The sequence below is a fragment of the Chelonoidis abingdonii genome, chromosome 15 (assembly GCF_003597395.2).
Source record: "Chelonoidis abingdonii isolate Lonesome George chromosome 15, CheloAbing_2.0, whole genome shotgun sequence".
Lineage (NCBI taxonomy): Eukaryota > Metazoa > Chordata > Testudines > Testudinidae > Chelonoidis > Chelonoidis abingdonii.
In genome coordinates, this window is record NC_133783.1 from 34,576,129 (window position 1) to 34,603,072 (window position 26,944).

Sequence of the window (26,944 nt, forward strand, 5' to 3'; positions counted from 1 at the left end):
ACCATCTTGGCTAATAGCCCTTGTTGGACCCACCCACCAAAAAAGAACTGGATAATTCATGAACCCAGTTATACTTTTGGCAACCACAACATCCCATGACAATGAGTTTCACAGGTTAGTTGTGCACTGTATATGAAACCACCAACTTCCTCTTGTTTGTATCAAACCTGCTGCCTATAAATTTAATCACATAACCTGTTTTTTAAATGTATGAAATACACCTCAATCAGTTGCTTGGTTACCAGGCCCATCCAGTCAAATCTGGTAAAGCTGGTTCCCCTAGGCTACAGCCAGCAGAGTTGTCTTATAGTGCTTCCATTTGAATAGAAGACCATCCAGATTAATGATTCCAGATTGTTCTCTATTGTTAGTCCTCTGCTGGGTGCAAGCATTTCTCCTGACACCTCCTGGAATACCAGTCCAAGATGAAGGCACAAAGATATTTACAGTCAATATAGCATTCACAAAACAACTCTGAATTTGGTATAGTTACATACAGACATATACTAATCAGTGACACTCACCACTTATTTATGCAGGACACAAAAATGCATGGTCTAACAACATAGGGCCAGATTTTTAAGAAGGTACAGACAAACCGAGAAGGATTTTCAAAAGTATCTAAGACTGCCTACCTTGCAGTGGCACCGCTGTGATACTACAGCGGTGCAGCTGTAAGGTATGCAGTGTAGCTGCTCTAGTCTGCTGGCAAAATAAAACCACCCCCAATGAGGGGCAGTAGCTTTGTCAGTGGGAGACCATCTCCCACTGATAAAGGACTATCCACACTGGTGCTTTTTGTCATTAAAACTTTTTTCGGTCAGGGGTTGCTCCTTCCTGACTCCCCACCCCCACCCCTGACCGACAAAAGTATTAACAAAAGTGCAGTGTAGACATAGCATAAGTGCCTCTCCTATGAATTAATGTCAGTTGTTCAACTGAGACAAGGAGGCAAAGCTTTATTTTCTTCTAGTTTGTTATTCTAGGATTGTCACCTTCATAAAACTCTGGAGTTTAATGCAGATACTTACCAAGTTTAGTTTCCCAATTTTAACAAGCTCTTCTCCATCTATTGTAGTTTCTTTCATGTGTATGGTGACTGAAAACACAGAGTGTGAACGACTGCAAAATAAGTCAGTCAGTTTAAAACAGACATCCCAATAAAACCAACTTTTCTTCTTTTTGCAAGACAATCACTTAAGTGCTACTGATATCAGTGGACTTGTACCAGGGATAAATTTGGCTCATTGATTTTTATAGTGGGCATTTTTCTAATACAACATCTTATTTTACTAAGCATGCTTCTAAATAGGCCCTTTAAAAATGAGATCCTCTGAAAGGCACTAACAATAAAGAAGGGTCAGTATCAGAAAATTCAGCCCAATGTTTAGGTTTCGGGAAAAAAATTTATGAAGACATAAAAGCAATAAACTCTACAAATATTTTTATACACTCAACTTATGGAAGCGTTAAAAAAAGAAAAACAAACATGCCCTGTAGTATTTGTAACCAATGCACTAGGTTCACACAGGTACAATATAGGAGAATCTGAAAAGCATTTTTATTGTCCAAGCTATGTAAATACAAGCAAGCAATATTTAGTGATAAAAATTTAAAATTCAATTTTTATCTAAGACATTAGTAAAGCTTAGGACTTATTTTTAGCTTGACAGAATCCTATTTACAAGTCTCACCACCACTGTGACATTGGTAAGGGATATGCAATAAACACTGGCGACACCACCAATGTGCAGATGCTTCTGTCTGAGAACATACAGAAGGGTGGCTAGAGAGAAGGAAACTATCTTTCCAAGAAAGGGCTATCAGCTAAGTGACTACAGCACACCATAAGTATGTGATCTCTGTAGGTATATTTACACTACAGACACTATATCTGCATAGCTACATTGCTGTAGCTATGTCAGCATAACCCTGTAGCACAGACACATTCTACATTGATGGAAGAGGTTTCCCACAATCAATGTAGGAACTCCACCTCTCTGGATGGTAGCTACATCAACTGAATCGTTCTTCCATTAGCACAGTGCATCTACACTGAGAGTTAGGTCAGAATAGTGAAGTAAGGTCAGGGGTATGGATTTTTCATGACCCTGACCAACATAGCTATATCAACCAGGCCTATATTCCAGGGGGAATTAGTTTCAGTCCATATTAGTACATGCCACTACACTTTTCACTCACTCACTCCTAGGGGAATCAGGCTTTTTGTTTGCCTTTTGCCTAGCCAGGCATTTGTCACAAAGCTTCAAAAGCTAAACTTAGTACTTGAGTTAATATTAAGTGTTGTTATTTCAGGTACCATATCGAGGAATGTTTTTTCCCTTGTGCATGTTGGCAGAGGTCTGGCAGCATTCTGGTGCTTGTGTTGACTGGACATCATGAGTGAGGAGGCCGAGTCTAGAAGCAGTATGCTGCCCCTCAAAAAGAGCTACCTATGCACATGACCACAGGCATTTTGCCTACCTGTGTCTTCCTAAGGCAGAATGCTTCCAGGTGTGCCTGTGTTGTGCTGCACTCTCCACATCCTGCAGGATGATAGAGGTGTGACTTACAAAGCCACAGTAGAGGCCTAATCTTGAGAGCCTAAACTAATATGGGGACCACAAGCTCAAGCAGGGTTCAGTATAATTTCAAAACAGTGACTGTTTTAGTCACACCAGGTTTGTTACATCAAAAATATTACATCTTATAAGAGGAAAGTTTTGTACCTAGAGTATGCATTCATGTAAGTAGCTGCAGTTGTTCTTTTCGCTGCTCCTCTTTCCAAAATCTGATACACTTCATCCTTGTTGTGCACAGTTATTTCTTCCAATCCTTTGATAATCACACCCCTCTGTCAAGACAGGAGTTTATGTTACACATCTTTTTTGTCACACATCTTTATTTAGTCATTCCAAGAGCCCCACTTAAGTTTTAGAATTCAGATTTGTACCTTGTTACGGGGGTCATCAAACATTTGAAGTCTCTCCCCTACATCAGGAGAGGGATTCAAAAGATCAAAAAGCTCCTCATTGTAGATTTCCAACAGGGAGACTTTCACAGAAAATTCTGTACCATTGTCTGAAAGTTTTTCAAATATTTGATGCAGTGTACGGGGGATTATACCAGCTAGTGGATCCTATAATTAAAGCACAGATGAGTTATGAAATACCAGTGCCAAGAGAAGACTAAAGGGACAGTGAGCATAAAGAGGAGAACTAGGTTTAGGTAAATCAACATAACTTGTTTTAAAGATGAGAGTGACACAAATGGACCATTCTTCATAGGATAATTTTCAGAGCTTGCAGACAGGTTTGAAACAAAATCAGGTTTATTTAAGAGAATATTCATAATTTTAAAAAACGATGTTTAATGGTAAACTCTTAATGTTAGAGTATGTGAGTCTGAAATGAGAGCTTCAGCATACTTGCAAGAGACCAGTTCCAACCATGTTTTCATTAGCTACAGCTAGCCTTCTGCAATATACTCACATTGAATTACAACTCAGCTAACAAGCTTTACATAGGAGGTCAGATTTACCTCTTCCCATGTATATTCTTCATTAGGTGATCTCTCCCCTTCCATTGTGAAGGTTTTTCCTGTACCAGTTTGGCCGTAGCTGTGTGGCAGAATTTGAAGATTAAAAGTATATACTTGAAACTGAAGTTAACATGTTAAGAAAGTAGTTTGAGGCACTTACGCAAACACAGTACAGTTGTATCCCATAATAACTTCATCCAAAATAGGACAGACAACATTCCGGTAAACCTCAATTTGTTTTGCTTGAGCTCCGAAGACCTGTTGAGGCAAAGTCAGTATATCACATTTAGCGACAGTCTGATGTGTTTCCCACTTGAAATTAGCATATAGTACAACTCCATGACTGATTATTTAGAGGGAAATTTTTTCCATATTTAGAGGGAAAATTTTTCCAGCAGACATCTAGAAGTCAGTGACACAAAGAAGAGTTACCATATCAAACGTGTAAGTCTTCCTTGCTGTCTTATCGGTTACTCCTCCAGTACGGACGCTAACTTCCTTTCTTGCATGGTCACAATCTACTACAGCATGAGAGTTTGCTTTGCGCTCCGACACATTAAAGGGCCTAAAAGACAAGATTTAAGAATACATCTTTCTCATCAGCAAGGATATGAATCAGGTGACTAAGTGGTGCTTGCATTTTGGTTTAAAAATCCAAAAGCAGCATAGCGCTTGTGCAGTATAATCAGCAAAATGTACTTGCTTAATATAGGAGAGGTTTCCCCCATTTACATTTATACCACTAAAGAGTGTACTTGATGGATATTTGGCACGTTTGCAGCTATTTTGCTGTTTGTGCATGCATTTTCAACAAGTTTATTGCATCTAGAACACAGGAGAAACACATACAACAACTAATGTGAACTAAAAAAGTGAAGTTTTATTTAGACTTGTCAGTTGATCTAACAATATGCCAAGTTATATTTCACTAAGGGTTAAATATACTGCATAATTCTTATTGTAAACATCTTTATAAGAAAATCTTGAATGTAGCGTAATCCACCATGGATCCCTAGCAATACATCTAGTCAGTCATTGTGACTTCTCAGCAGTGGTCTTCATCCACAGTTTGAAGAAAAAGCCCAACCTCCTACAAAGCACATGCAATAGTGAAGTGTTCTTACATGGAGCTGTGAAAGAAAGGATTTCCTTTTGAGCAGGTTATACCCTAAAGCACACATTTTTATTAACGTTGTGAATAGCCTTTCACTTAGACCAAAGACCAGGAAACAATTTGGTTAGCTAAAAAGGCAATGGAAGAAGTTGCCCAACATGGTTATACAGAGCTAAACTTCTATTAAAGTTGGTTTGATATGGGGGATAGACTAAATTTATCATTAGACTGATTGCTTGAGTACAGTTGAGAAAAGAGGGACTCAACTTCATCCCATGTTGATGGCCTTGGGACAAAGAATATCTTACCCAATTTTTAAGGCACCACGTAAATTTACAATGCTTATAAATAGAGCAGTAGATATCACCAGAACCATTTGAATGCGGATACATTATTGCTATTATGAAGACCTACTCACAAGCACTAACAAAAAAACAAAAAACAATTTTATTATTTTTTATTTTTTTAGCAAAAGAGCTTTCCAGATATTTGAAGGGCAGGGCAGAGATGGGACGTTGCTTAAGGGATTCTTGGGAAGTTCGATAGAAATATGATTTGTCATTTAATGAGTTGCTGTCTTCAAAGGACAGGAGCCACTATAAAGTGGAGTTCAGTCCAAGGGATGGAGTTCAGTCCAAGGGACTAGGTTGCTATAGGGATGTCCAGAACTGTGTGAATAACCCTAATACTAGACTTATGGAGTCAGTTAATATTTGCTATATATACTGATGTTTAGCAAGGAGGCAGAATGGAGTTTTTGTCTGTTTGTTTGTTGTGTGCTTGCATGCCCTGTGCCTGCTTGATTGAAGTTTACACTGCAGTCTCTTCTGGGGGCTGTGTGCTGCGCCAAGCAGCCTGCTAGCTAGGCTGAGAGCTAAGTAATGAGGTTCTAGCCCGCTATCCTTTGATCCCTAGTCCCTTGACAAGGGGGCATGGGTAATTCCGGGCGGACTGAGGTTTAAAAAGCCAGCTCCTAAGCAACCAGAGGAGCTAAACGAACAGCAGAAGCAAACAGGATAGTTTTGAGAAGGAGCATGACAGCGAGCATGAGAGCCATATACATCTAACACACACATATACTTTAGGCCAGTAATGGCCCCAAAAAACCAAACCAAACCCCTGCAAGAGTAAAAATAAAGCAGGCAGAAGTCCAGCAGCAGAGTTGGGGCTATCCAATTTGTTGCACTGAATGCAGCATGTAAGTTTAGCGGCCTTGTGGGCAGGTGACATATGTACGCCTTTGGAGCACGCAACTCATGCCCCTTAGAGAGAGTATGGGCTCTTGAAACCAGAGTGGCTGAACTGGAGGAGCTAAGGGAGATAGAGGTACATAGATGAGACTTTCAGGGACACAGTAGAGTCGTCCCCCACCCCTGTGGTGTGAAAGCCTCTGTGCCGTTGAAGAGCATAAACGTCTCAGGGAAGGCAAACATCAAGCTGGAGCAAAGGGAAACAATCCCATAGTTTGTACCTTCCTTCCAGATGTCATGGTATCCTCTCGCAGTGATGAGAAGGAACCCCATTTATTAGGGAGAGACAGGCAATAGTAATAAAGGATTCAATTATTAGAAATCTAGATAGTTGGGTTTGAGAAGACCAGAAGAACTGCATGGTGAATTGCTAGTCAGGTGCAAAGGCTGCAGACCTCTCAAGACATCTAGATAGATGTATGTGCAATGCTGGGGAGGAGACAGTGGTCATGGAACACGTAGGTACCAGAGACATAGCAAATGGTAGGAGAAAGGTCCTAGTGAGGAGGTTCTCGCAACCAATTTTTTGGTGGCTGCTCTGACAATTTTTCCTAAAATACTTTATTAACTTTGGGGAAAACAAGTCTAAATCATTGTAGTTTATTTATGTAGGGGTTTTGTGTCTCCGAGAGGGGATGGGGCGGAGGGGAGGGCCCAACTATGGTTGGTGGCCCTGGGGGAGAGGCTGCTACTCCCCTCCTCAATCACCTTCCAGAAGGCTGTGGCCACATGTAACCATGGTGGCTGCATTTGAGAAGTATTGTCCTAGTGGCTAAATTTAAGATGCTAGTTAAAAAGATTGAGATCCAGGGCCTCCAGGGTAACATTCTCTGAAATGCTTCCACTTCCATATGCAGGGCCAGTTAAGACAGGCAGAACTGCAAGGTTTCAACGTATGGAAGGGATGGCGGCATTGGGAGGAGGGATATAGGTTATTAGGAACTAGGGAACTTTTGGGGAAAGGAGGAGCCTATACAGGAAGGATGGGCTCCAACTAAACCAAAATGAACCAGACTGCTGGCATGTAAAGTAAAAAGGTCAGAGGAATTTTTGAACTGAGGGATGGGGGAAAGCAGCACATAGTTCAGACAGACATTCCTGAGGGGAGTATTTATTAAAAGGGATATTCTATTCCCTGGAAAAGAGAAGAGGATAGAAGCTGATAAAGTGCCAGTGGGAACTGAAAAGGAAACAGTCAAACGAAAGAGTCCCAATGTAGTCATCACAAAGACAAATAAATATTGAGAATTTTTACAAGCATTTGTATACAAATGTTAGAAATCTAAAATGTTAAGCTGGGTGAATTGGAGTGCCTGGTATTAAATGAGGATATAGATATAATAGGCATCACAGAAACTTGGTGGAACAATAATAATCAATAAGACACAGTAATACCAGGGTACGAAATATATAGAAATAACAGAGTAGACTGTACTGGTGGAGGTATGGCACTATATGTAAAAGAAAACAGAGTCAAATATAGTAAAAACCCTAAATGAATCAAACTGTACCATAGACTCTACATAGAAAGAAATCCCATGCTTGAATAATAAGCATATGGAAGCAGGAACATACTACTGACCAAATGATCAGGATGACGACAGTGACTGTGAAATCCTCAGGGAGAAAAGAGAAGCTACCCCCCCCAAAAAAACAAAAAAACCCTAAAATCAGAAAACACAGTAATAATGAGGGATTTTAACTAACCCCATATTGACTGGACACTGGACACCTCAGAACAGGATGCAGAGATAAAGTTTCTAGACACCACCCATTAATGACTGCTTCCTGGAGCCCACAAGGGGAGAGGCAAGTGACACACAGGATCTGGTCCAAGAGATGAATATAGCTGAACTGCTCAGTAATAGTGATCATAATACAATTAAATTTAAAATCATGGGCGGGGGGGAGAAGGTGTGGGGGACAGGGGAAATACCAAAGAAACCCACCACTGTAGTATTTACTACAAAAAGGGGAACTACACAAAAATTAGGAAGCTAGTTAAATGCAAATTAAAAGGAACAATTACAAGAGTAAAATGCCTGCAAGCTGCATGGACACTACATAAAAATACCATAAATAGAGGCTCAAACTAAATGCATACCCCTAATAAAAAACAAACAAACAATAAGAGGATCAAAAATGCCATCATGGCTAAACAGAAGCAGAAGCAAAAATACATCCTTTAAAAATTGGAAATCAAATCCTATTGGAAACAGAAATCAGCATAAACTCTGGCAAGTCACTTGTAAAAGTATAATTAGGAAGGCCAAAAAAGAATTTGAAGAGCAACTAGCAAGACATAGAAACTAACAATAATTTAGTTTTTTAATTATTTATTTAAAAAAGGAAGCCTACCAAACAATCAATCTTTGTACCAGATTACTAGAAAATAGCTAAGGTAGCATCAATTTTTCAAAAAGGCTCCAGAGGCGATCCTGACAAATAGAGGCCGGGTAAGCCTAACTTCAGTATCAGGGAAACTGGCGGAAACTGTAGTAAAGAATTATCGGGGACACAGATGAAGAAAACATTCTGAGGAAGAGTCAACACTGCTTTTGTAAAGAGAAATCAGGCTTCACCAATCTATTAGAATTATTTGAGGGAGTCAAACAAAGATTGTTAGCTTTGTTTGGGATAGTAAAATTCCATTTCCGTCTACATGGAAGAGGGTATGAAAGACCCTGGAAACATCTCTGTTTTGTCTTCAATTCCTGTTTCATTTGTCTGGATTGGATTGGATTTCTAAAAAAGAAGCTCTAAACAAGGACTGATGACCCCCAAGCTGTTTGGATAACTCCGACAGAGATCATCCTGCAGCACTCCTACCCCTGAGAAATGGGCTCAGCGGCGAGGCTGCACGTGACCCTAACACAGCACAAGGCTTGGGCCTGGCCCAGAAACACCTCAGGGCCCTGCCTCTCTGTGCCAGGCGCACCAGGTTTGAGGCAGGCAAGCTTAACCAGGCAGGAGCCACGTGTGAAAGGGCTGAGTGTGGGGGGACCTAGGTGTGGGGTGAGAGGGTTCTGTGTTGGACAATCTGGGTGCAGACAGCTCAGTCGGGGGATCTGGATGCAGAGAGGCTTGGTGACAGGGGGTGTTCCGGATTCAGAATCAATGGGACTCTTTAGAGGCTTCCAGGTGAAGGTGGTTGGGGCTCAGCAGAGGGGTCTGGATTTGAGGGTGTCAATGGGGGAGTCTGGGTGCTGAGGGAGTAGGGCTAGGTGGGGTGGGGGTCTGGGTGCAATTAGTTGGGGTCACTGGAGTGGGGGTCTGGATGTAGGGGCTCAGGGTGGTGCAGAGGGATGGGGCTCATCACGTTGGGGGGTTGAGTGCAGGGAGCTCAGCGAGTGGTGGTCTGAGTGCAGGGAGTCTTGATGCAGGGATTGAGGTTCAATGGGGTAGGGTTCGAGTATGGAGTGCTACGGGGTTCTGGATGTACAGGGTGAGTCTTGTTGGGCATGGGAGGCCCAGATGCATGGGGAAGCAGCTCCCCATACAATGACCCCTCCCCCCACAGCTGAGGCATGAGGGGAGCAGGAAGCAGGGGAGGATACTCAGTTTCCTGTAACTGGGGGAGGTTTCTGGGGGTGAGTCTGACACAGCACCAGGCACTCCTTGCAGGGGAAGAGGAAGTCCCATCCTCCCCTGTCTCCAACCTAACTATGACTAGCAGCTTATCCCAGCTCAGGATAGGAGCCACTGGCTTGGGTGTCCCCAGCCCCGCAGTGATTTACCTCTCTGTTGGCTGCTCCGGGTGCCTGAAACGATGTACCTTGCTACTAGGGTGTGGTGCATGACTACTTTTGCAGCTTCCCTTTGCTTCCTTGGCAGAAAATCATTTTTCTGCGGGGAAGCAAAGAAATCTGCAGGGGCCATGAATTCTGCACACACATGCACAATTCCCCCAGGAGTAGTTACTAGACTATTGACAATAGAGCGATTATTAGGTAAGATTTGAGAGCTGCCACCTGATGTGCGAAGGCTACCTCTGCTCCTGCTTTCCCTGCCAGCTCAGGACCCCAGCACCCTGTCTTGCGGAGCCAGACACGCTCGTTTGCTCCAACACAGACCCAGGGTCTGAATTACTTGCCCCAAAGGTGCAGGCTTCATTGAAAGCAGCTTATGGAAGTGTTCTTGTCTTTAAACACTCAGATGCCCAACTCATAATGGGGTCTAAAACCCAAATAAATCCATTTTACCCTGTGTAAAGCTTATACAGGGTAAATTCATGAATTGTTCTCCATCTATAACACTAACTCTATAACCTCCCCTAGTATTAATAATTAACCCAGAGTATGTAATAAGTAAAAAGTGATTTGATTAAGTACAGAAAGTAGGATTTAAGTGGTTCCAAGTAGTAACAGACAGAACAAAGTCCAAGCAAAATAAAATAAAACATGCAAGTCTGAGTCTACTGAGTACAGGTAAAAATCTCACCCTGAGAGATGTTTCAATAAGTCTCTTTCACAGACTGGATGCCTTCCTAGTCTGGGCACAGTCCTTTTCCCTGGCACAGCCATTGTTCCAGCTCAGGTAGTAGCTACGGGATTCCTCATGATGGCTGCTTCCCTTTGTTCTGTTCCACCCATTTATATATCTTTTGCATAAGGTGGGAATCCTTTGTCCCTCTCTGGATTCCCACCCCTCCTTCTCAATGGAAAGATACCAGGTTAAAGTGGATTCCAATTCAGCTGACATGATCACATGTCACTGCAAGACTTCATTACCCACTTGCCAGCACATGTATACAGGAAGACTTACAGGTAAAACAGAGCCATCTGAAGTCAAGTGTCCCGGTTAATGGGAGTCATCAAGATTCCAAACTACTATTAATGGCCCACACTTTGCATAATTACAATAGGCCCTTAGAGTTATATTTCATATTTCTAGTTTCAGATACAAGAGTGGTACATTTATACAAATAGGATGATCACACTCAGTAGATTATAAGCTTTGTAATACCTTACAAGAGACCTTTTGCATGAAGCATATTCCAGATACATTAGCATATTTTTATAAAATCATAGAGTGCAACATCACAATATTGACCTGACTTCTTGAGATCAGAAGGACCCTTTGTTTGATGAAATGGGTTTTCAATAACCACTGCATCTTTGACTTCATGTTAACCAGTGTAGTGAGACAGAAGCAGTGCTCCCTCTAATTTTTCCCCACACGTGTGCGGAATGAATTTTGTTATGTGCACCAATATGGAGGTGATGTGTGACACATCACCTCCATATTGGTGCACATAAAGTTCATGCGGTGGGGGTGGGGCCAAGGGGTTTGGTGTATGGGAGGGGGCTCAGGGTTTGGGCAGAGTTGGGGTGTGGGCTCTGGGGTGGGGCCAGGGATGAAGGGTTTAGGGCTGGGGCAGAAGGCTGGGATGCAGGGCTCTGGTTGTGGGTGTGAGCTCTGGGGATGAGGGGTTTGGGGTGCAGGCTCTGGGGCAGAGCCAGGAATGAGGGGCTCAGCACTGGGGTGTGAGCTCTGGGGATGAGGGGTTTGGGGTGCAGGCTCTGGGGCAGAGCCAGGAATGAGGGGCTCAGCACTGGGGTGTGAGCTCTGGGGATGAGGGGTTCGCAGTGCAGGCTGCCCTTGGGCTATGGTGGGGAGAGAGGACTCCCCCCAGATCTCTATTCCTGCAGCAGCATCTGGGCTGGGGCCATGGGGTGAGTGCCTCTCCTCTGGCCGTGGCAGGTCTGGGCTGGGTTGGGGGAGAGACACCTCTCCCCTCCACAGCAGGGCTTGGGGAGATGCATCTCTCCCCGCCACAGCCCTGAGTGCCTGTGTAGTGCTTAATAGGCTGCTGTGCAGTCATGCAGCTTAGAGGGAACTTAGAACAGAAGTTAACTTTTGTTACTGGCTTGGTATATCTAATGGTAGAATAGCCACCAGTTTGGGGTGAGCCTGCCCTATTTTTCAGCACTTCGTTCTGAATCTGGCATTCTCCGCTGTGACCCACTGAGGTATGGTGACACTACTCAAAAAAGAGATCTTGGAGTCATCTTGGATAGTTCTGTGAAAACATTTACTCAATGTGCAGCAGCAGTCAAAAAAGCTAACAGAATGCTAGGAACCATTAGGAAAGGGATAAAGGATGATATATATACATATAAAAAAAATCAGTGCCGCTACATAAATCCATGGTATGCCCACATCTTTAATACTGCATGCATTTCTGGTGGCCTAAACTCAAAAGAGATATATATACTAGCATTGAAAGAGGTACAGAGAAGGACAACAAAAATTAATATGGGTATGGAAAAGCTTCCATATAAAGAGAGGTTAAAGAGACTGACTGATCAGCTTGGAAAAGATATGACTGAAGGGGGTTATGCTAGAAAGCTATAAAATCATGAATGGTGTGGAGAAAGTGGATAAAGAAGTGCTATTTGCCCCTTCACATAACACAAGAACCAGGGTCACCCAATTAAATTAATAGGCAGCAGATGTAAAACAAACATAAGGAAATACTTCTTCACACAATGAACTTGTTGCCAGGGGATGTCACGAAGGCCAAAAGAGTAAATGGTTTTTAAAAAGAATTGGATGAATTCATGGATAGGCTCACTGTGGCTATTAGCCAAGATAGTCAAGGATGCAACCTCAGGCTCTGACTGCCCCTGGTATTGGATGACAGGGGATGGATCACTCATTAACTTCTCTGTTCTGTTCACTCCCTCTGAAGCATCTGGCAGTGGTCAGTGTCAGACGACAGGCTACTGAGCTAGATGGACCATTGGTCTGACTAATATGGCCATTTTTATATTACGTTCTTAATAATCCAGTGCTCGCTGAAATCAGGAAGGGAAGTGGTACAATTGAATCTTGCCTCAAAACAGGCAACTTCAAAAGCTATACTCCTGTTTTGGAATATCCTTGGTTTACATGACCCTCAAACAACCAGCAGCACCATATACAGTTTTAGGTCAAAATCTCATTGAGAGTCTCATTAAGTGTTTGCTTGCTAATCACAAACAGAAATTAATAGAAAACCTCTTCAAAAACGTCCTCTGAACCCATTATTTCATAAAGTGAGTATAGAAATACTAGTTTGGCCTTACCTACACTCATAAATAGTCCCACTCCAATCAGTGTTACTATACTGACTCCGAATCCTAAGCAAAGACAAAAGCTGTGTTTACACTGCGACTTTCAGCTCTAAAACTTTAGTTGTTCAGGGATATGAAAAAAAACAACACCCCTGAGCGACAAATATTTTAGCACTGAAAAGCATCATAGACAGTGCTTTATCACCAGAAGTTGTGCTCTCGACGATAAAGCTACTACCCCTCATTCGGGGTGGTTATTTTTTTTTTTTAATCACTGAGAGAGCTCTTCCCCGGCCATAAAGCAGGATTACATTGCCCATGTCACAATGCTATAACATGGGCAGTATAGACATACCCAAAGATATGCAGTGGTTGGCAATGACTGTACTAAAAGGTTTGCTTGGAGCATTTTTTTGTACTCTTAGGGGTCAGCGCCAGAATATTTGCACAGACTGCTGAATAAAGTGTATTCCCAAGTGTATTTTGATGGTTCTCTTCATTAATTTATGCCAACACCTTATAAGAAATTAGACAGGACGCTCTTCAAGGTGGAAAGAAGTCTATTTTGTCTTGTATAGGACTAAGCACACCAGCTCTTTAATCATCACCTATAACCCCACATTGAACCATTTGAACTAGATTACGCAAAGTGAGTCATTTTGTTCAAGATCCTTTAGGCCAGGGGTAGGCAACCTAGGCACACACGCCGAAGGCAGCACGTGAGCTGATTTTCAGTGGCTCTCACACTGCCTGGGTCCTGGCCACAGGTCCGGGGGGCTCTGCATTTTAATTTAATTTTAAATGAAGCTTCTTAAACATTTTAAAAACCTTATTTACTTTACATACAATTATAATATAATGTATATATATTGTATTAATGTAATAATTATAATTCTATAAGTCTATAATATATAATTATATATTATAGACTTATAGAAAGATCTTCTAAAAACTTTAAAATGTATGACCCGCACACGAAACTTTAAATTAGAGTGAATAAAAGAAGACTCGGCACACGACTTCTGACAGGTTGCCGACCCCTGCTTTAGGTACTGAAGTGATACAAAGTTGAGCTGGCTATGAGGAATTTTGTAACATTGCACATCTCCAATGGAGTCTTATAGAGTTACAACATATGGTACATTTATTACTACAATATGCAGTACATCCACATTTAAGGTCCAGAATAAACTACAATCTAACATGACAGCTCTGACATCACCCAAGGTATAATCTGGACTGATGAAGAGCCATATCCCCTAAATTTTCCAATCTGGGGTGGGAAGCTGAAAGCCTGGTCTCTCTGCTCCGCTGGCAGCACCCTGCCGGGAGCCAGCTGTCCCACTGGCTCTCAGTGGACAGCCTGGGGCTTCCAGCCTCACCATTCCATGCAGGAAGATTGGGGGGAAGGCGGGGGGAGGGCCACCCAGGGCATCTCACACCCAGGGAGCGGAGTCCAGCTGTCCCAGCTTCTTGGGCCGCCCCCTGCCCGCTCCTTGCTTGGAGCCAGGCAGCCATGTCTATTTCACAGGGCCAGAGCTGCGAAACTGACAAGCCATCCACCATTCCCAGTCCAGAGCACTGGTGGATGCCCCCCAGGCATCTCACTCCGGCTTCCAGCTGGGAGCAGGATCCCGGTTGCCCAACTCTCCAGGGGAGTTGACAGCTAACAACAGATGTAAAGAACACAGGGTCTGCAGACACTGAGTAGCCCTAAATACACTAAGGCCTTGGCTACACTGGCGCTTTACAGTGCTGCAACTTTCTCACTCAGGGGTGTGAAAAAACACCCCCAAGCGCAGCAAGTTACAGCGCTGTAAAGCGCCAGTGTAAACAGTGCCCCAGCGCTGGGAGCATGGCTCCCAGAGCTGTAAGCTAATCCCCACGGGGAGGTGGAGTACCTGCAGCACTGGCACTGCGACCACACTCGCACTTCAAAGCACTGCTGCAGCATGGGAGGAGGGATAGCTCAGTGGTTTGAGCTTTGGCCTGCTATACCCAGGGTTGTGAGTTCAATCCTTGAGGGGGCCATTTAGGGAAGTGGGGATTTGGTCCTGCTTTGAGCAAGGGGTTGGACTAGATGATCTCCTGAGGTCCCTTCCAACCCAAATAATCTGTGAAAAAAATAATCTGAGTGCTCCCATGGCAGCACTGTAGGGCTGCAAGTATAGCCATACCTTGTCATAAGACCTACACCTTTCCTTGAGCTGGTTTTATTATGTCAGCATAGCTGGGGAGTTACATCACTGGGAGGAGCATTTCAGTGTGTACACCTCCGTTTTGTTGACAAAAGCTGACATTTGTTGACAAAACTGCAGTGTAGACAAGATGTACTCCAAATCTGGAGAGTAGTCACAAACTAGTTCTCCAGAGACAAAAGGCTAGCAAATGGGCAATCACCAGGTCAAGTGGCCATTCTTTGGCAAGAAAGAGGTTGACGGTGAAAAATCTACATCTTGACAATGAAACAGGGTGGACAGTCCACAAAGACTGTCTCCTGAACCCCACCCGGAGATGATTCTCAACGAAGAGAAATAAATATAAAAAAGGAGAGTTAAAAAAATTCCATTACAATGCTGTCATGTAAGAGTACTGTTAGGCTAATGTTAACTTGTCCAATTAGTCTTACTTTAATATAGTTCAGGCATTTATTTTCTTTGAAGGGAGAAGCATACTTTGATAAGACATGCATTTGCAAGTCTAAAGCTCATCATGCTTTGCAAACATATCAGGCCTGGGCCAAGACTAATCGCCATGTCCCAGACTTGAACGTCTGAGAAAGTACTTAAAAATGGCGCTTTAGTTAAAATGTCCCCTCAGCCATAACTACCTCACCATTAAATCCACCCTTCTAATGCTTTTGGCAGCCTCCTCAGGAGGCCCCAATGGATGCTGTCCAGCACTAGTTATTTGCCCATGGCGGTAACAGAGAAGCGCACGCCGCACAGATAGGGTGACCAGATGTCCCGATTTTATAGGGACAGTCCCGATGTTTGGGGCTTTGTCTTATATAGTCGCTTATCACCCCCACCCCCTGCCCCGATTTTTCACACTAGCTGTTTCGTCACTCTCCGCCCAGGAGGAGCGGGAGGGCGGGGAGCACCGGCGCCGCTTACCTGCATCTCACAACCACCTGGATATTCTTGCCTTTCTCCTCTTTCTTAGCGCCGCCCTGGGAGCTCAGGGCCGCCGTAGCCATTGTAGCGGGGAGCCTGCGGAGGGAAAGGAAGCGGTGAGTGCAGACTGGCTGCTCCCCGATCCGCGGACAGAGCTGAAGGGACAACAGAGCGCGTCCCTCCCCGACAGCCCGGGCGGGGGAGTATCATCCCCCTCCCGCGGGGCACCGACCGGCGCCTTGCCCCGCTCACGCAGGGAACTCGGCGCCGAACACAGCGGCAGCCGGCCACGGAGAGGGAGCATCGCCCAGTAAAGGAGCCCCGAGCTCAGGAGGGGTCCCCGGGAAAGGGGGGACCGGCCAGCCAGCGCCCCCCCAGCGATTAGCGCGCAGCCGCTTTCCCCAACCTACTGTCGCCACCCGCCAAGCTACTCCGGCCGCTTCCCGTCGCTACGCGCCTAGCCAGGGGCGCCCCTTTTCCCCGACAACTTTGAACCGCGCGCCAGGACTTCCGCAGCCAATCAACGGAAAGCCGCGCGGCTCGTGGTGCAGCATGGGACTTAATTTAAATTTCGGGAACTTGAGGGCAGAGTTGTATTTGAACTGACGTCACACTGGCGTGCGGGCGACGCACTCCTCGGCCGTGAGCGTTCGGGACTCGAACCAGGTCGCTTACGTCCCAGGAAGCAATGGCTGCTGGGAATAGTAGTTCCCTTCCCCGGAGCACTGCATGCTGGGAGTAGTAGTATCTGCCTGCAGGTGGTCACTTTGTTCCAAGAAGGGATGCGTTGCGTTACGTTACGTGCTAAGGCGAATCTAGCCCTCTACAGTGGGATTGTGCCCTGCGTGCTCTGCGCTGTCGCCTCACGGCAGTTGTATAACTCCGGTCGGGAAGGGTTTGGTTTGGGGACATTATTAGACCTGTATTCGGTGGCTGTAAAGGTATTTGCATCACAGGAAGCCCATGCGATGTAACCCTCTGAAACCGTTCCCTGTTGTTTTTCTTTCCTTCCAGCAAGAACAATGAACGGACGCTCCTGTCGTTCAGTGTCTCTCCCTACCCCTTGTTGTACTGCAGGAAGCGGAACAAGGAGGCTTTTCTACCTTGTTGTTTTCAGATTTAGTATAATAGATACAATATAAGGGTCTACTTTCTACACAATATAGTGGGAGCAGCTGTCTCTCGCTGAGGGCATTAGTCACTTCACTGACTTGCTTTCAGACAGCAGTTTCCTTACTAAAAGTAATAGGTATGGCATAAGCGCCTGAATAAACTAGAACTGTACAATGACAAGTATTGTAGAATTCTGAAGAGCTGGAGCAATGGGCAATGAGGTGCAGTCCCCCAATCAGAGCTCCTTCACGGACCACGCAGACAAGAAAGAATGGATTGGAATTTTGCAAGGATGCATTTTTATTTGGCAAATGGCGACATGAAACAACTTCATCGCTACCTTGTACCACTCCTCTTAAGAGTTAAAACAATGTCTGCAAGAACCAAAGATACTGAAGTCTCATGCAAAAGCACTAAGAACAAGGCATAGGAATCATCCACATATATCTTTATATATAAAAGGCCAATACTGTTGAGCTGCTAGTCCTATCCTAAACAAATGATCCTGGTTCATTCTAAAAATAGGCTGAGGATCGCAAAGACCAAGACCAAAAGAGACTTTACACTGATTAATACAAGGTTAATTTGCAGCATTACCTATTGGCTTCCACATAACACTTGAGTGTAAGGATGCTGCTAAAATGAGATACATCTGCTTATACATTACATAGTAAAAATACTACATTTAAAAGAAAATTACTTAGCTTGCAAGTCAAAAGTTAGTAATGCCAGATTCACTTATCCTTGCAGTCTTAGTTCTTCCCCTTTGTCCATCAAACCTCTGCACTGAATGAGATAGAGATCATGTAGAAAAAGGATTTAATCATGTCATTAAAAGAATATATATGCAAAAGTATGTCAAATATATGTCAAAAGTATGTACAGGAGACTATAGCTCTGGTATTTCCTGACATCCTAGTTTTGCAAAATAAATTTTGCAGCCAAAATAACTTTATTTTAATGTAGGTTTTTGGTATGTAATTTCCTAGGGTGGTGTGTTGTTTAGTTTTTTAAGGAAAACTAAAAGCACAGAAACAAATTCTGGCTGGTTTACAGAAAGAGGCATCCAAATGGGAAAACTAATAGATACAAAAGCAACACTGATTGCAACTATATTCTGATTGAGTCCACCCTTATTCCCAGCCACCTTCTACATTCTGTACCTGCTAAGCGTAAAAATAATTTGCACAGCGAAGTGTGTCAGGGCTATGGCCTGATCAAGGTATCAACAAGTATATGTACGTAAACGTAGATTATGTGCCATCACCTACACTTTATAACAACCCCTTTGCAATATTCACTGTGAAGGAGAAGGCTGGATCTGAAAATTAACTTCTACCTTCTGCTCCAAGTTCTGGGTGCAGTTTCTTTTTTGGTATGCAAGTATGTACAGCTGTGATAGAATGTCATAACAGGACCAGCCATAATTTGGCTCATAATATAAGACAATTACTAAAAAAATACAGGTCAGAGACCTATAAACAGGTTAGAGACCATTCAAACTCCCATTTAAACCATAGGAATCTATTTTAATGGGAATTGGATCAGGCCTTTTGGTGTTTAGGCCTTGTCTATGCTAGGAAAAATGATACTTTAGTCAATCAAGCTAGCTCAACGTGATTGAAAAACCCAATTTAACACAAGTGTAGTCCCAGTTTAACACCTTTAGCTCTATTTTATGTCTGTTTATAACGTAAGCAGAACCTTTTTTCCTAGTCTAGCCAAGACAGAAGACACAAAATGAACAAGAAGGAAATGGCATTTTGCAAATAAAGATACTTTTAAAATTGGGAAAGAGGTTCAAAAGTAGTTAGTTGTTTAGGAAGCTGACCCTAAAAAATGTTTATCAACTATAACAACCATGTTTCATTTATTAAAAAAATAGAAGTGACATTATAGAAAAAGTAATGATAAAAAAATCAAAATAAAGTTATTCAGACCAATTAAAAAATATATTGATTTCTGTGGTGATGAACATAAATATTTGTTGAGCAAACAGATAAATATTGACTGAACATGAGAATGGTCATATTAGTCAGATCAATGGTCCATTTAGCCCATTACCCTGTCTTCCAACCGTGGCCAGTGCCTGATGTTTCAGAAGGAATGAACAGAACAGGGCAATTATTGAGTGTTCCGTCCGCTTTTGTCCAGCTCCAGCATCTGGCAGTCAGAGGTTTAGGGCACCCAGAGTATGGGGTTGCATCCCTGACCATTTGGACTAATAGCCACTAATGAACTTATTCTCCATTAACTTATCTAATTCTTTTTTGCACCCAGTTATACTTTTGGCCTTCACAATATCCCATGGCAATGAGTTCCAAAGGTTGACTGTGCATTATGTGAAGAAGTACCGGTACTTCCTTTTGTTGGTTTAAACCTGCTGCCTATTAATTTCATTGGGTGACCCCTCATTCTTACGTTATCTGAAGAGGTAAATAACATTTCCTTATTCACTTTCTCTGCATCATTCATGATTTTATAGACCTCTGTCATAATCCCCCTTAGTTTTTTCAAAGATGAATAGTCCCAGTCTTTTTAATCTCCCCTCGTATGGAAACTGTTCCATACGCCTAATTAATTTTTGTTGCCCTTCTCTGTATCTTTTCCATTTCTAATCTATCTTTTTTGAGGTGGGGCTACCAGAACAGTATTCAAGGTGTGGGCATGCCATGAATTTATATAGTGGCATTATGATATTTATTTTCTTATTATCTATCCCTTTCCTAATGGTTCCTAACATTCTGTTGGCTTTTTTGACTGCTGCTGCACATTGAGTGGATGTTTTCAGAGAACTATCCACAATGATTCTGCAATCTCTTTCTTGAATGGTAACAGCTAATTTAGACCTCATAATTTTGTATGTATAATTGGGATTATGCTTTCCATTACTTTGCATTTATCGAGACTGAATTTCATCTGCCATTTTGTTGTCCAGTCACCCAGTTTTGCGAGATCCCTTTGTAATTCTTTGCAGTCTGCTTTGAACTTAACCGTCCTGAACAGATGAAGAGAAGCCTTCATCAGTAGAACTTCACCTAATGAGAAGCCAGATGGGGTAAGCAGCACTGCTACTGGGTTGATGTAATATATTTAGACTTCGGTCAGGCATTTGACTTGGTACTACACAACAATTTGATTAACAAACTAAAATGATGCAAAATCAACATGATACACATTAAATTGATTAAAACTGCTTAATCAATAGGTCTCTAAATGTAATTGTAAACAGGGAACTGTCATCGAGTGGGTGTGTTTCTAGTGGAATCCCAAACAAAGTGAATTCTGGCCCTACGCTATTTAACATTGAAGTTGAAGAAAACACAAAATAATTACTGATAAAATTTGTAGATGACACAAAGATTGGAGGCGTGACAAAGAATGAAGTTCACTGATAGAGCAATCCGGGTCACTTGGCAAGCTGAGTGCAGGCTAAAAATATGTTTCAATAAAGCCAAATGTAAAATTATACATCTAGGAAAAAAGAATGTTGACCATACTTACAGAAAGGGGGACTCACTCTCCTGAGAAACAGTGACTCTGAAGATTTGTGAGTTATTGTGGATAATCCACTGAACATGATTACACTACTGTTACATTCCAGCCAAAAAGGCTAATACAATACTTGGATGTATAAACAGGAAATATCAAGAGTAGGAGTAGAAAGATTGCATTACGTTACCTCTGTTTTTGGCACTTGTGCAACAACTACTGCAATACCTTGTCCAGTATGTAATCCAAAATTTAAGAAGGATGGTGAAAAATTTGAGATGGTTTAGAGAAGAGCCATGAGAATGATTAAAGGATTGGGGGAAAAAAGGAGCTCAATCTATTTAGCTCCCCAAAAGAGTTAAAGGGTGTTTTAATCACAGTGTATAAGTACCTACCTAGAACAAAATTTGATAAAAGAAGGCTATTTAATCTAGCAGACAAAAGCATAACATGATTCAATGGCTGGAAGTTGAAGCTAGACAAATTAAGACTAGAAGGAAGGCATAACATTCAGACTAGAAAGAAGGCATAACTGTGGTTAATTAATCACTGAAACAACTTACCAAGGCCTGCAGTGCATTCTCTATCACTGGAAATTTTTAAATCAAGATTGGAGGTTTTCTAAGAAACCTATTCTAATTCAAACAGGAATTAATTCAGGGAAGTCCTAGGGCCTGTGTTATACAGAAGGTCACACCAGAGGATCACAGTGGTCGCTTCTGGCCCTATAAACTATGAATAGGCAGAAAAGCAATTGTTTGTTTTTAAATTAACATTGTAATGGGGTTGAATCTACAAATTAAAAAAAAAGAGTATTAAATGATCTCAACAAAACAATCTGTACACAGGATCTGACAATACAATGTAGCTGTCTGCAACTTGAGGTCATGGGAAACTATTTATGGCTTCTGAGGAGCTAATCCAATTGGGTAGCATTTTTCCAAACTACAATTATTGTTGACCTAGTTGAAAAAGTAATACAGAGGGCAGGTCTACACTAGAAATGCTATACTGGCAGAACTGCACTGAAGCAGCTGTGGCCCTGTAGTGTGTCTGGTGAAGATGCCCTGCCAACGGGCAATGAAAACTATTTTATTAAGAAAGGATGCTCTTTAATGAAGTGCAAGTAAGCACATTATAGCATGAAAAAAGAATTTGATTCAAATCTTCAAGGTTGAAACTGGTTAGGTTCTCTGTAAGCAGAATTAGCATCCCCCATGGAGCATGTCAAGCACAAAGTTACACCTACATGCAGATTATGTACTGGTATAATTATCTCAGGGGTGTGGCTTTTTACCAGTATGGTTATAATCAATACAACTCCTAATCTGGTTGCAGTTATGCTGGTATAAAGGTGCCTTATACTTGTATAGTTTATTCTCGTTCCTGTATGGGACATCTATACCACCATATGAAATCTTTACACCTGTATGTCCACACTAGAGGACATCATATCATTTTAACTACAACATAACAATTAACATGGTACAACCTGTGTGTGTAGACAAGGCTTTGGAGAAAGAGAAAAGCAAAGATGTTTCTGTAGCAAGAACAGAAGTAAAATATTTTCCCTACATTTAGCCTACTTTCTGATAGTATACAACTGTTTAGCGAATCGAATTTGTACTAAGACTACTGTTTAACACCTTCTATTTTCTATATGGCTGTATCATAGTCTAGAAGCTAGTCTACACTTAAAAACTGGATTGACATAGCGACAACACTCAGAGGTAAATAGTAAAGGTACTAATTGATCCCTAGCTGCAGTTAAAGAATCATATTATAGTAATGACTAGGAATGCTTTTCTTCACCTGCTCCTGCCCAGGAAATTCCTACCATTTCTCTTGGCGGTGAGCCTGATAAGGATTTGATTCATGCCTTTGTCACTTTAACACTGAATTACTGTAATGTGCTTTATATTGCACCACACTTTAACCCTGAAACTTGAGTTGACAAGAAGGTAATAGAAAGTGTCATGTTACTGGGATCATGTGACCTCTGTGTTCTACACTGGCTGTCTATTGGTTTTTGAGGTGGAATTTAAGGTATTGGTTTTAGCCTGTAAAATCCTAAATGACTTGAAATCTGCCTCCTTAAGGGATCACTTCTCCAGTGCCATACTGTTGCAGTTAGGGTCAGTGAAGGTGATACGGTGGGAGTCTCCCTCAGTTAACAGACAGCTGGTGGTACACCGTTCTCTATAAAGGACACTAATTTTTTGAATAAGATTCCACATTTGGTCTGAAATACTTCAGAATTGTTTATGTTCAGGGCACATTGCATGGCCCATCTTTTTACCCAGGGATTTGATGAAGGTGGTAGAGACATTTTTTATGAGGGATGCGAGTTTTAGTAGGAAAAGTCCTGCCTGCTAAGCTGTAGTAGGAGAGGATTTTGGCTGGAATTTTCCCCTCAAACTTTGCTCCTGATTTTATATTGATTGCATTTTTTAATAGTGTCAAAGGTGCCTAGAATAGTAGACGAGAGTCATTTTATATCTTTATAAATTAAAATAATTAAGATCTATATTGTGAGATAATGCTCTATCCTGAATAAGTGCCAATGCCTTGTTGCACTGCACCAGCAGAAGCCTGGAATGGAGACTGTGACTCAACCTTTTTCTTCTGACCCTTCTCCCCTACCCCCACTGCTATAAAAATGCCATGGCTCACCTGTGCCACAATTACTGGTTTTCTGAATATAAAAGCCAGTGCTGGTGTGAGGGGGTAGCAAGCAAGCCAGTTGTCTGGAGCCCCATGCCATAGGGGTCCCTGCAAAGCTGCATTGCTCAGGCTTTGGCTTCAGCCCCAGGTGGAGGGGCTCAGGGCTTCAGCTTTCTGCCTGGGGCCCCAGAGAGTGTAATGCTGGCCCTGCTTGGAGGACCCCCTGAAATCTGCTCGAGGTCCCCCAAACCCCTGGATGAGAACCACTGACTTAGTTCACAGCAACACTACAGAATTCTGTTGGCATGGCAGTGTTGGTCAGGAATGTGAAGAGGTGGGATCCCTGACTGACACAGCTGTGCTGGCAAAAGACCCTAGCATAGATGCAGTTATACTTTTGCCAGTACAGCTTATTTTGCTGTGTGTGTGTGTGTATGGAATAAACTCTACCAGCAAAAGGACAGTTTTGCCAGTATATACACTGGCGCCGAGTTTCTAATCTGCTCCACCCCAGCCACGTCCTCACTCCACCCCTTCCCCCAATGCCCCAACCCCACCCTGCTTCTTCCTACCTCCACTTTGCCCCTGTCCTGCCTCTTCCCCGCCCAGTTCCGCCCCTTTCCTGAGCACGCTGCACCCTCACTCCTTCCCACCTCCCCCCCAGCGCCTCCTGATGCTGTGAAACAGCTGTTTGCAGCATGCGGTAGGCACTGGGAGGGAGGGGGAGATGCTGATTGGCGGGGCCCACCAGGGGGGCAGGAGGTGCTGGGGGGAGGGAGAGGCATTGATAGGGGGGCTGCCCGTGGGTGCTCAGCACCCACCACTTTTTCCCCCTGGATGCTCCAGCCCCAAGTCGGTGCCTATGAGCAGGACCGGTGCTAGAGTTTTTCGCACCCTAGGCGCATGGCCATTTCGCCGCCGTGCGCGCTGCTCCTGTGGCTCTGGTGGAGCTGCCGCAGGCATGCCTGCGGACGGTCTGCTGGTCCCGCGCGGGTCCGGTGGACCTCCCGTAGGCACGGCTGCGGCAGCTCCACCGGAGCCGCCTTCTGCCCCCCCCCCCAACAAAATGCCGCCCCCCCCAAATCCTGGCACCCTAGGCAATTGCCTAGTTTGCCTCAATGGAAGCGCCGGCCCTGCCTATGAGTACATGCTGTGTCTACAAGAGGAGTGCTTTGACAGTATAGTATAATATACCAGTATACCTATACCACCAAAATGCTCCTAGTGTAGATGTGGGGTAAGAGTGTGACTCTAGGGCCTAGTCTACATTAAAAATACAGACTGACATCGCTACGGCGCTCAGGGATGTGAAAAATTCTCGCCTCTGAGCACCACAGCTATGCCAATGTAACCTCTGGTTAGAGACATAGTTAGGTTGATGGAAGAATGCTTCTGTTGACCTAGCTACCACTGCTCAGGGAGATGGAGTTCCTACAGTGCTAGAAAATCTCTTTCTGTCACCATAGGATGCATCTATGCTATAGGGTTACAGTGGCAAAACTGCAGCACTGCCGCTTTAGCCACCTCAGTGTAGACAAGCCCTGGATCACAATCTCACTTCTTATTCTCCTGCTGCTTCAAGGAGGGAGTAAACTGCACCAGATCTATATCCACCACTATGTCGCCTTGAGCACTGAGGATAGGGATTAAGCTGAGACTCCATATTTCACCTTCTGTCTTGACCCCTCTCAACCACCTGGGTCTTGTCTACACTAGGAAAAATAAGGCGTGTTCTTAACTCAAGGAAGTTAACTCAAAGTAAAATCCCCAAGACAAGGCAGTTTGAAGGTTTCACATGAGTTAGCGGCAGGTCAATTTGAAATCTAAGCTCTCTCATAGAAGCAGAACAGCAGATTCACATGGCTATGATCTAACTGTGGTGGCGCACAGAATGGACTTCCATTTTGAAAAGTCCCTTGCAAGGCATCTTCTTTCAGCCAAAGTAGGCATGGGAGGATTTAGCCTTCCTAAATCCCTCAAAAATGCATCTTCCAGCCTCCTTTATTGTTGGCCTTGTGCTCTACTTCCTTCAACCTGAGCTCTATAAATCTTTTGTATTGTGTACCTTCTTCTGCACATTGGACATGACCCCACCATTGCAGTCATCTTGCTTTCAACTAGTGCAAGACTGCAACTTGCCAGGATTGTCTAAGTATCTCGTTTGTGACAAAAATCATACAATGGAGGTTAAGAATATGCCTTAACTTTTGACACTGATAGTATTTAGTTTCCTCTCTTCAACTTTTTAACAGCCATGTTTCTGCTCTGTATAGCTGAGTTGTCGTCACTACCACGTTGAACATTCATATCTTCATTGGCCTTTGAAGATGCTGAATGCCATTGACACAAGACTGAACCAACACATGACTTCTTCAGTTACAGAACCTCCTGCTGTCAACCAACTATCCAGACAGATAAAACTATTTACCCATTCAATATCATGCAGCATTAGCAGATCATTATTTCCATTTTGTAGGAGACATGAATAGTTTTGGTTTTATCACTATTGATCTTAAGTCTCATAAATTCTGCAGTTTTTGCAACTCTTCCAGCATTAGCTGTAGTAGATCAGTAGTCTCTCCAAGTAAGGCAATATCATCCTCATATTCAAGATCTTCTAAAGACATCTCCTACTTTGGTCTCTATCACTTTATCATCAGATAGTCTATTAAAACATTAAATAACATAGGTGAGAGAATGCATCCCTAGCATACTTCTCATTCTACTGAAAACCTGTCTATAATGCAATCATTGCCCTTCACACAGCTAAATGTATCACAATACAGTTCCTCCACTAGGCACATAAAGTCCTCAGGCACCTCATACTGGCATCGGAGTATTACCAGTGCTGATCGATGCAGCGAGTTAAAAGCTCTGCAAAGTCTACAAACATGATATTAACTTCCTTTTGTCATTCTAGTCATTTTTCAGTAACAGTCTGCAAAGCATATATAGCATGGATTACAGATTGACCTGTATGGAAGCCACACTGGTTGTCTCTCATTTTGGGGCTGAGACAATATTCCTCTTGGTTTACTAGTATGATCGTAAATACCTTCCCTGGGAGCGACAGCAGTGTTATTCCCCTATAATTTGAGCACACTGATCACTCTCCTTGTTTGAAAAAAAGGATGATATAGCCCCTTTTCCAATATTCTGGAATGTGACAGGTTTCCCAAACTTTTATATGGGGTCGTTGATTAATCACAGTTAACTCATGCGATTAACTCAAAAAAATTGTGATAAAAAATTGTGATTAACTGCAGTTTTCATTGCACTGTTAAACAGTAGAACAACAACTGAAATGTGTTAAATCTTTTTCTACATTTTCAAATATATTTATTTCAATTACAACACAGAATACAAAGTGTACACTGCTCACTTTATATTATTTTTTATTACAAATATTTGCACTGTAAAATGATAAAAGAAACAGTTTTTCAGTTCAACTCATACAAGTACTATAGTACAATCTCTTTATCATGAAAGTGCAATTGACAAGTGTCAATTTTTTTGTTACATAACTGCATTCAAAAACAAAACAATGCAAAACTTCAGAACCTACAAGTCCACTCAGTCCTACTTCTCATTCAGCCA

The 26,944-nt window shown here is 42.9% G+C and overlaps 1 protein-coding gene across 5 annotated transcripts in view; it reads right to left on the reverse strand.

Moving 5' to 3' along the window:
• KIF11 (kinesin family member 11) overlaps positions 1–26,944 on the reverse strand; it is a 49,397-nt gene that overhangs the window by 18,188 nt on the left and 4,265 nt on the right. The window contains exons 1-8 of one of the 5 annotated variants that reach the window (XM_032793144.2): positions 16,686–23,865; positions 16,079–16,174; positions 3,973–4,105; positions 3,701–3,798; positions 3,541–3,619; positions 2,954–3,139; positions 2,730–2,854; positions 1,032–1,122 (exon numbers count right to left, since the gene is read on the reverse strand). In XM_032793144.2, the coding sequence (XP_032649035.1) occupies positions 1,032–1,122; positions 2,730–2,854; positions 2,954–3,139; positions 3,541–3,619; positions 3,701–3,798; positions 3,973–4,105; positions 16,079–16,161 (795 nt within the window). In that variant the 5' untranslated portion in view covers positions 16,162–16,174; positions 16,686–23,865. Of the gene's footprint in view, positions 1–1,031; positions 1,123–2,729; positions 2,855–2,953; positions 3,140–3,540; positions 3,620–3,700; positions 3,799–3,972; positions 4,106–16,078; positions 16,175–16,488; positions 23,866–26,944 lie in introns of those variants that run through there. The other 4 variants (XM_032793141.2, XM_032793143.2, XM_032793145.2 and 1 more) reach the window with 4 other exon arrangements.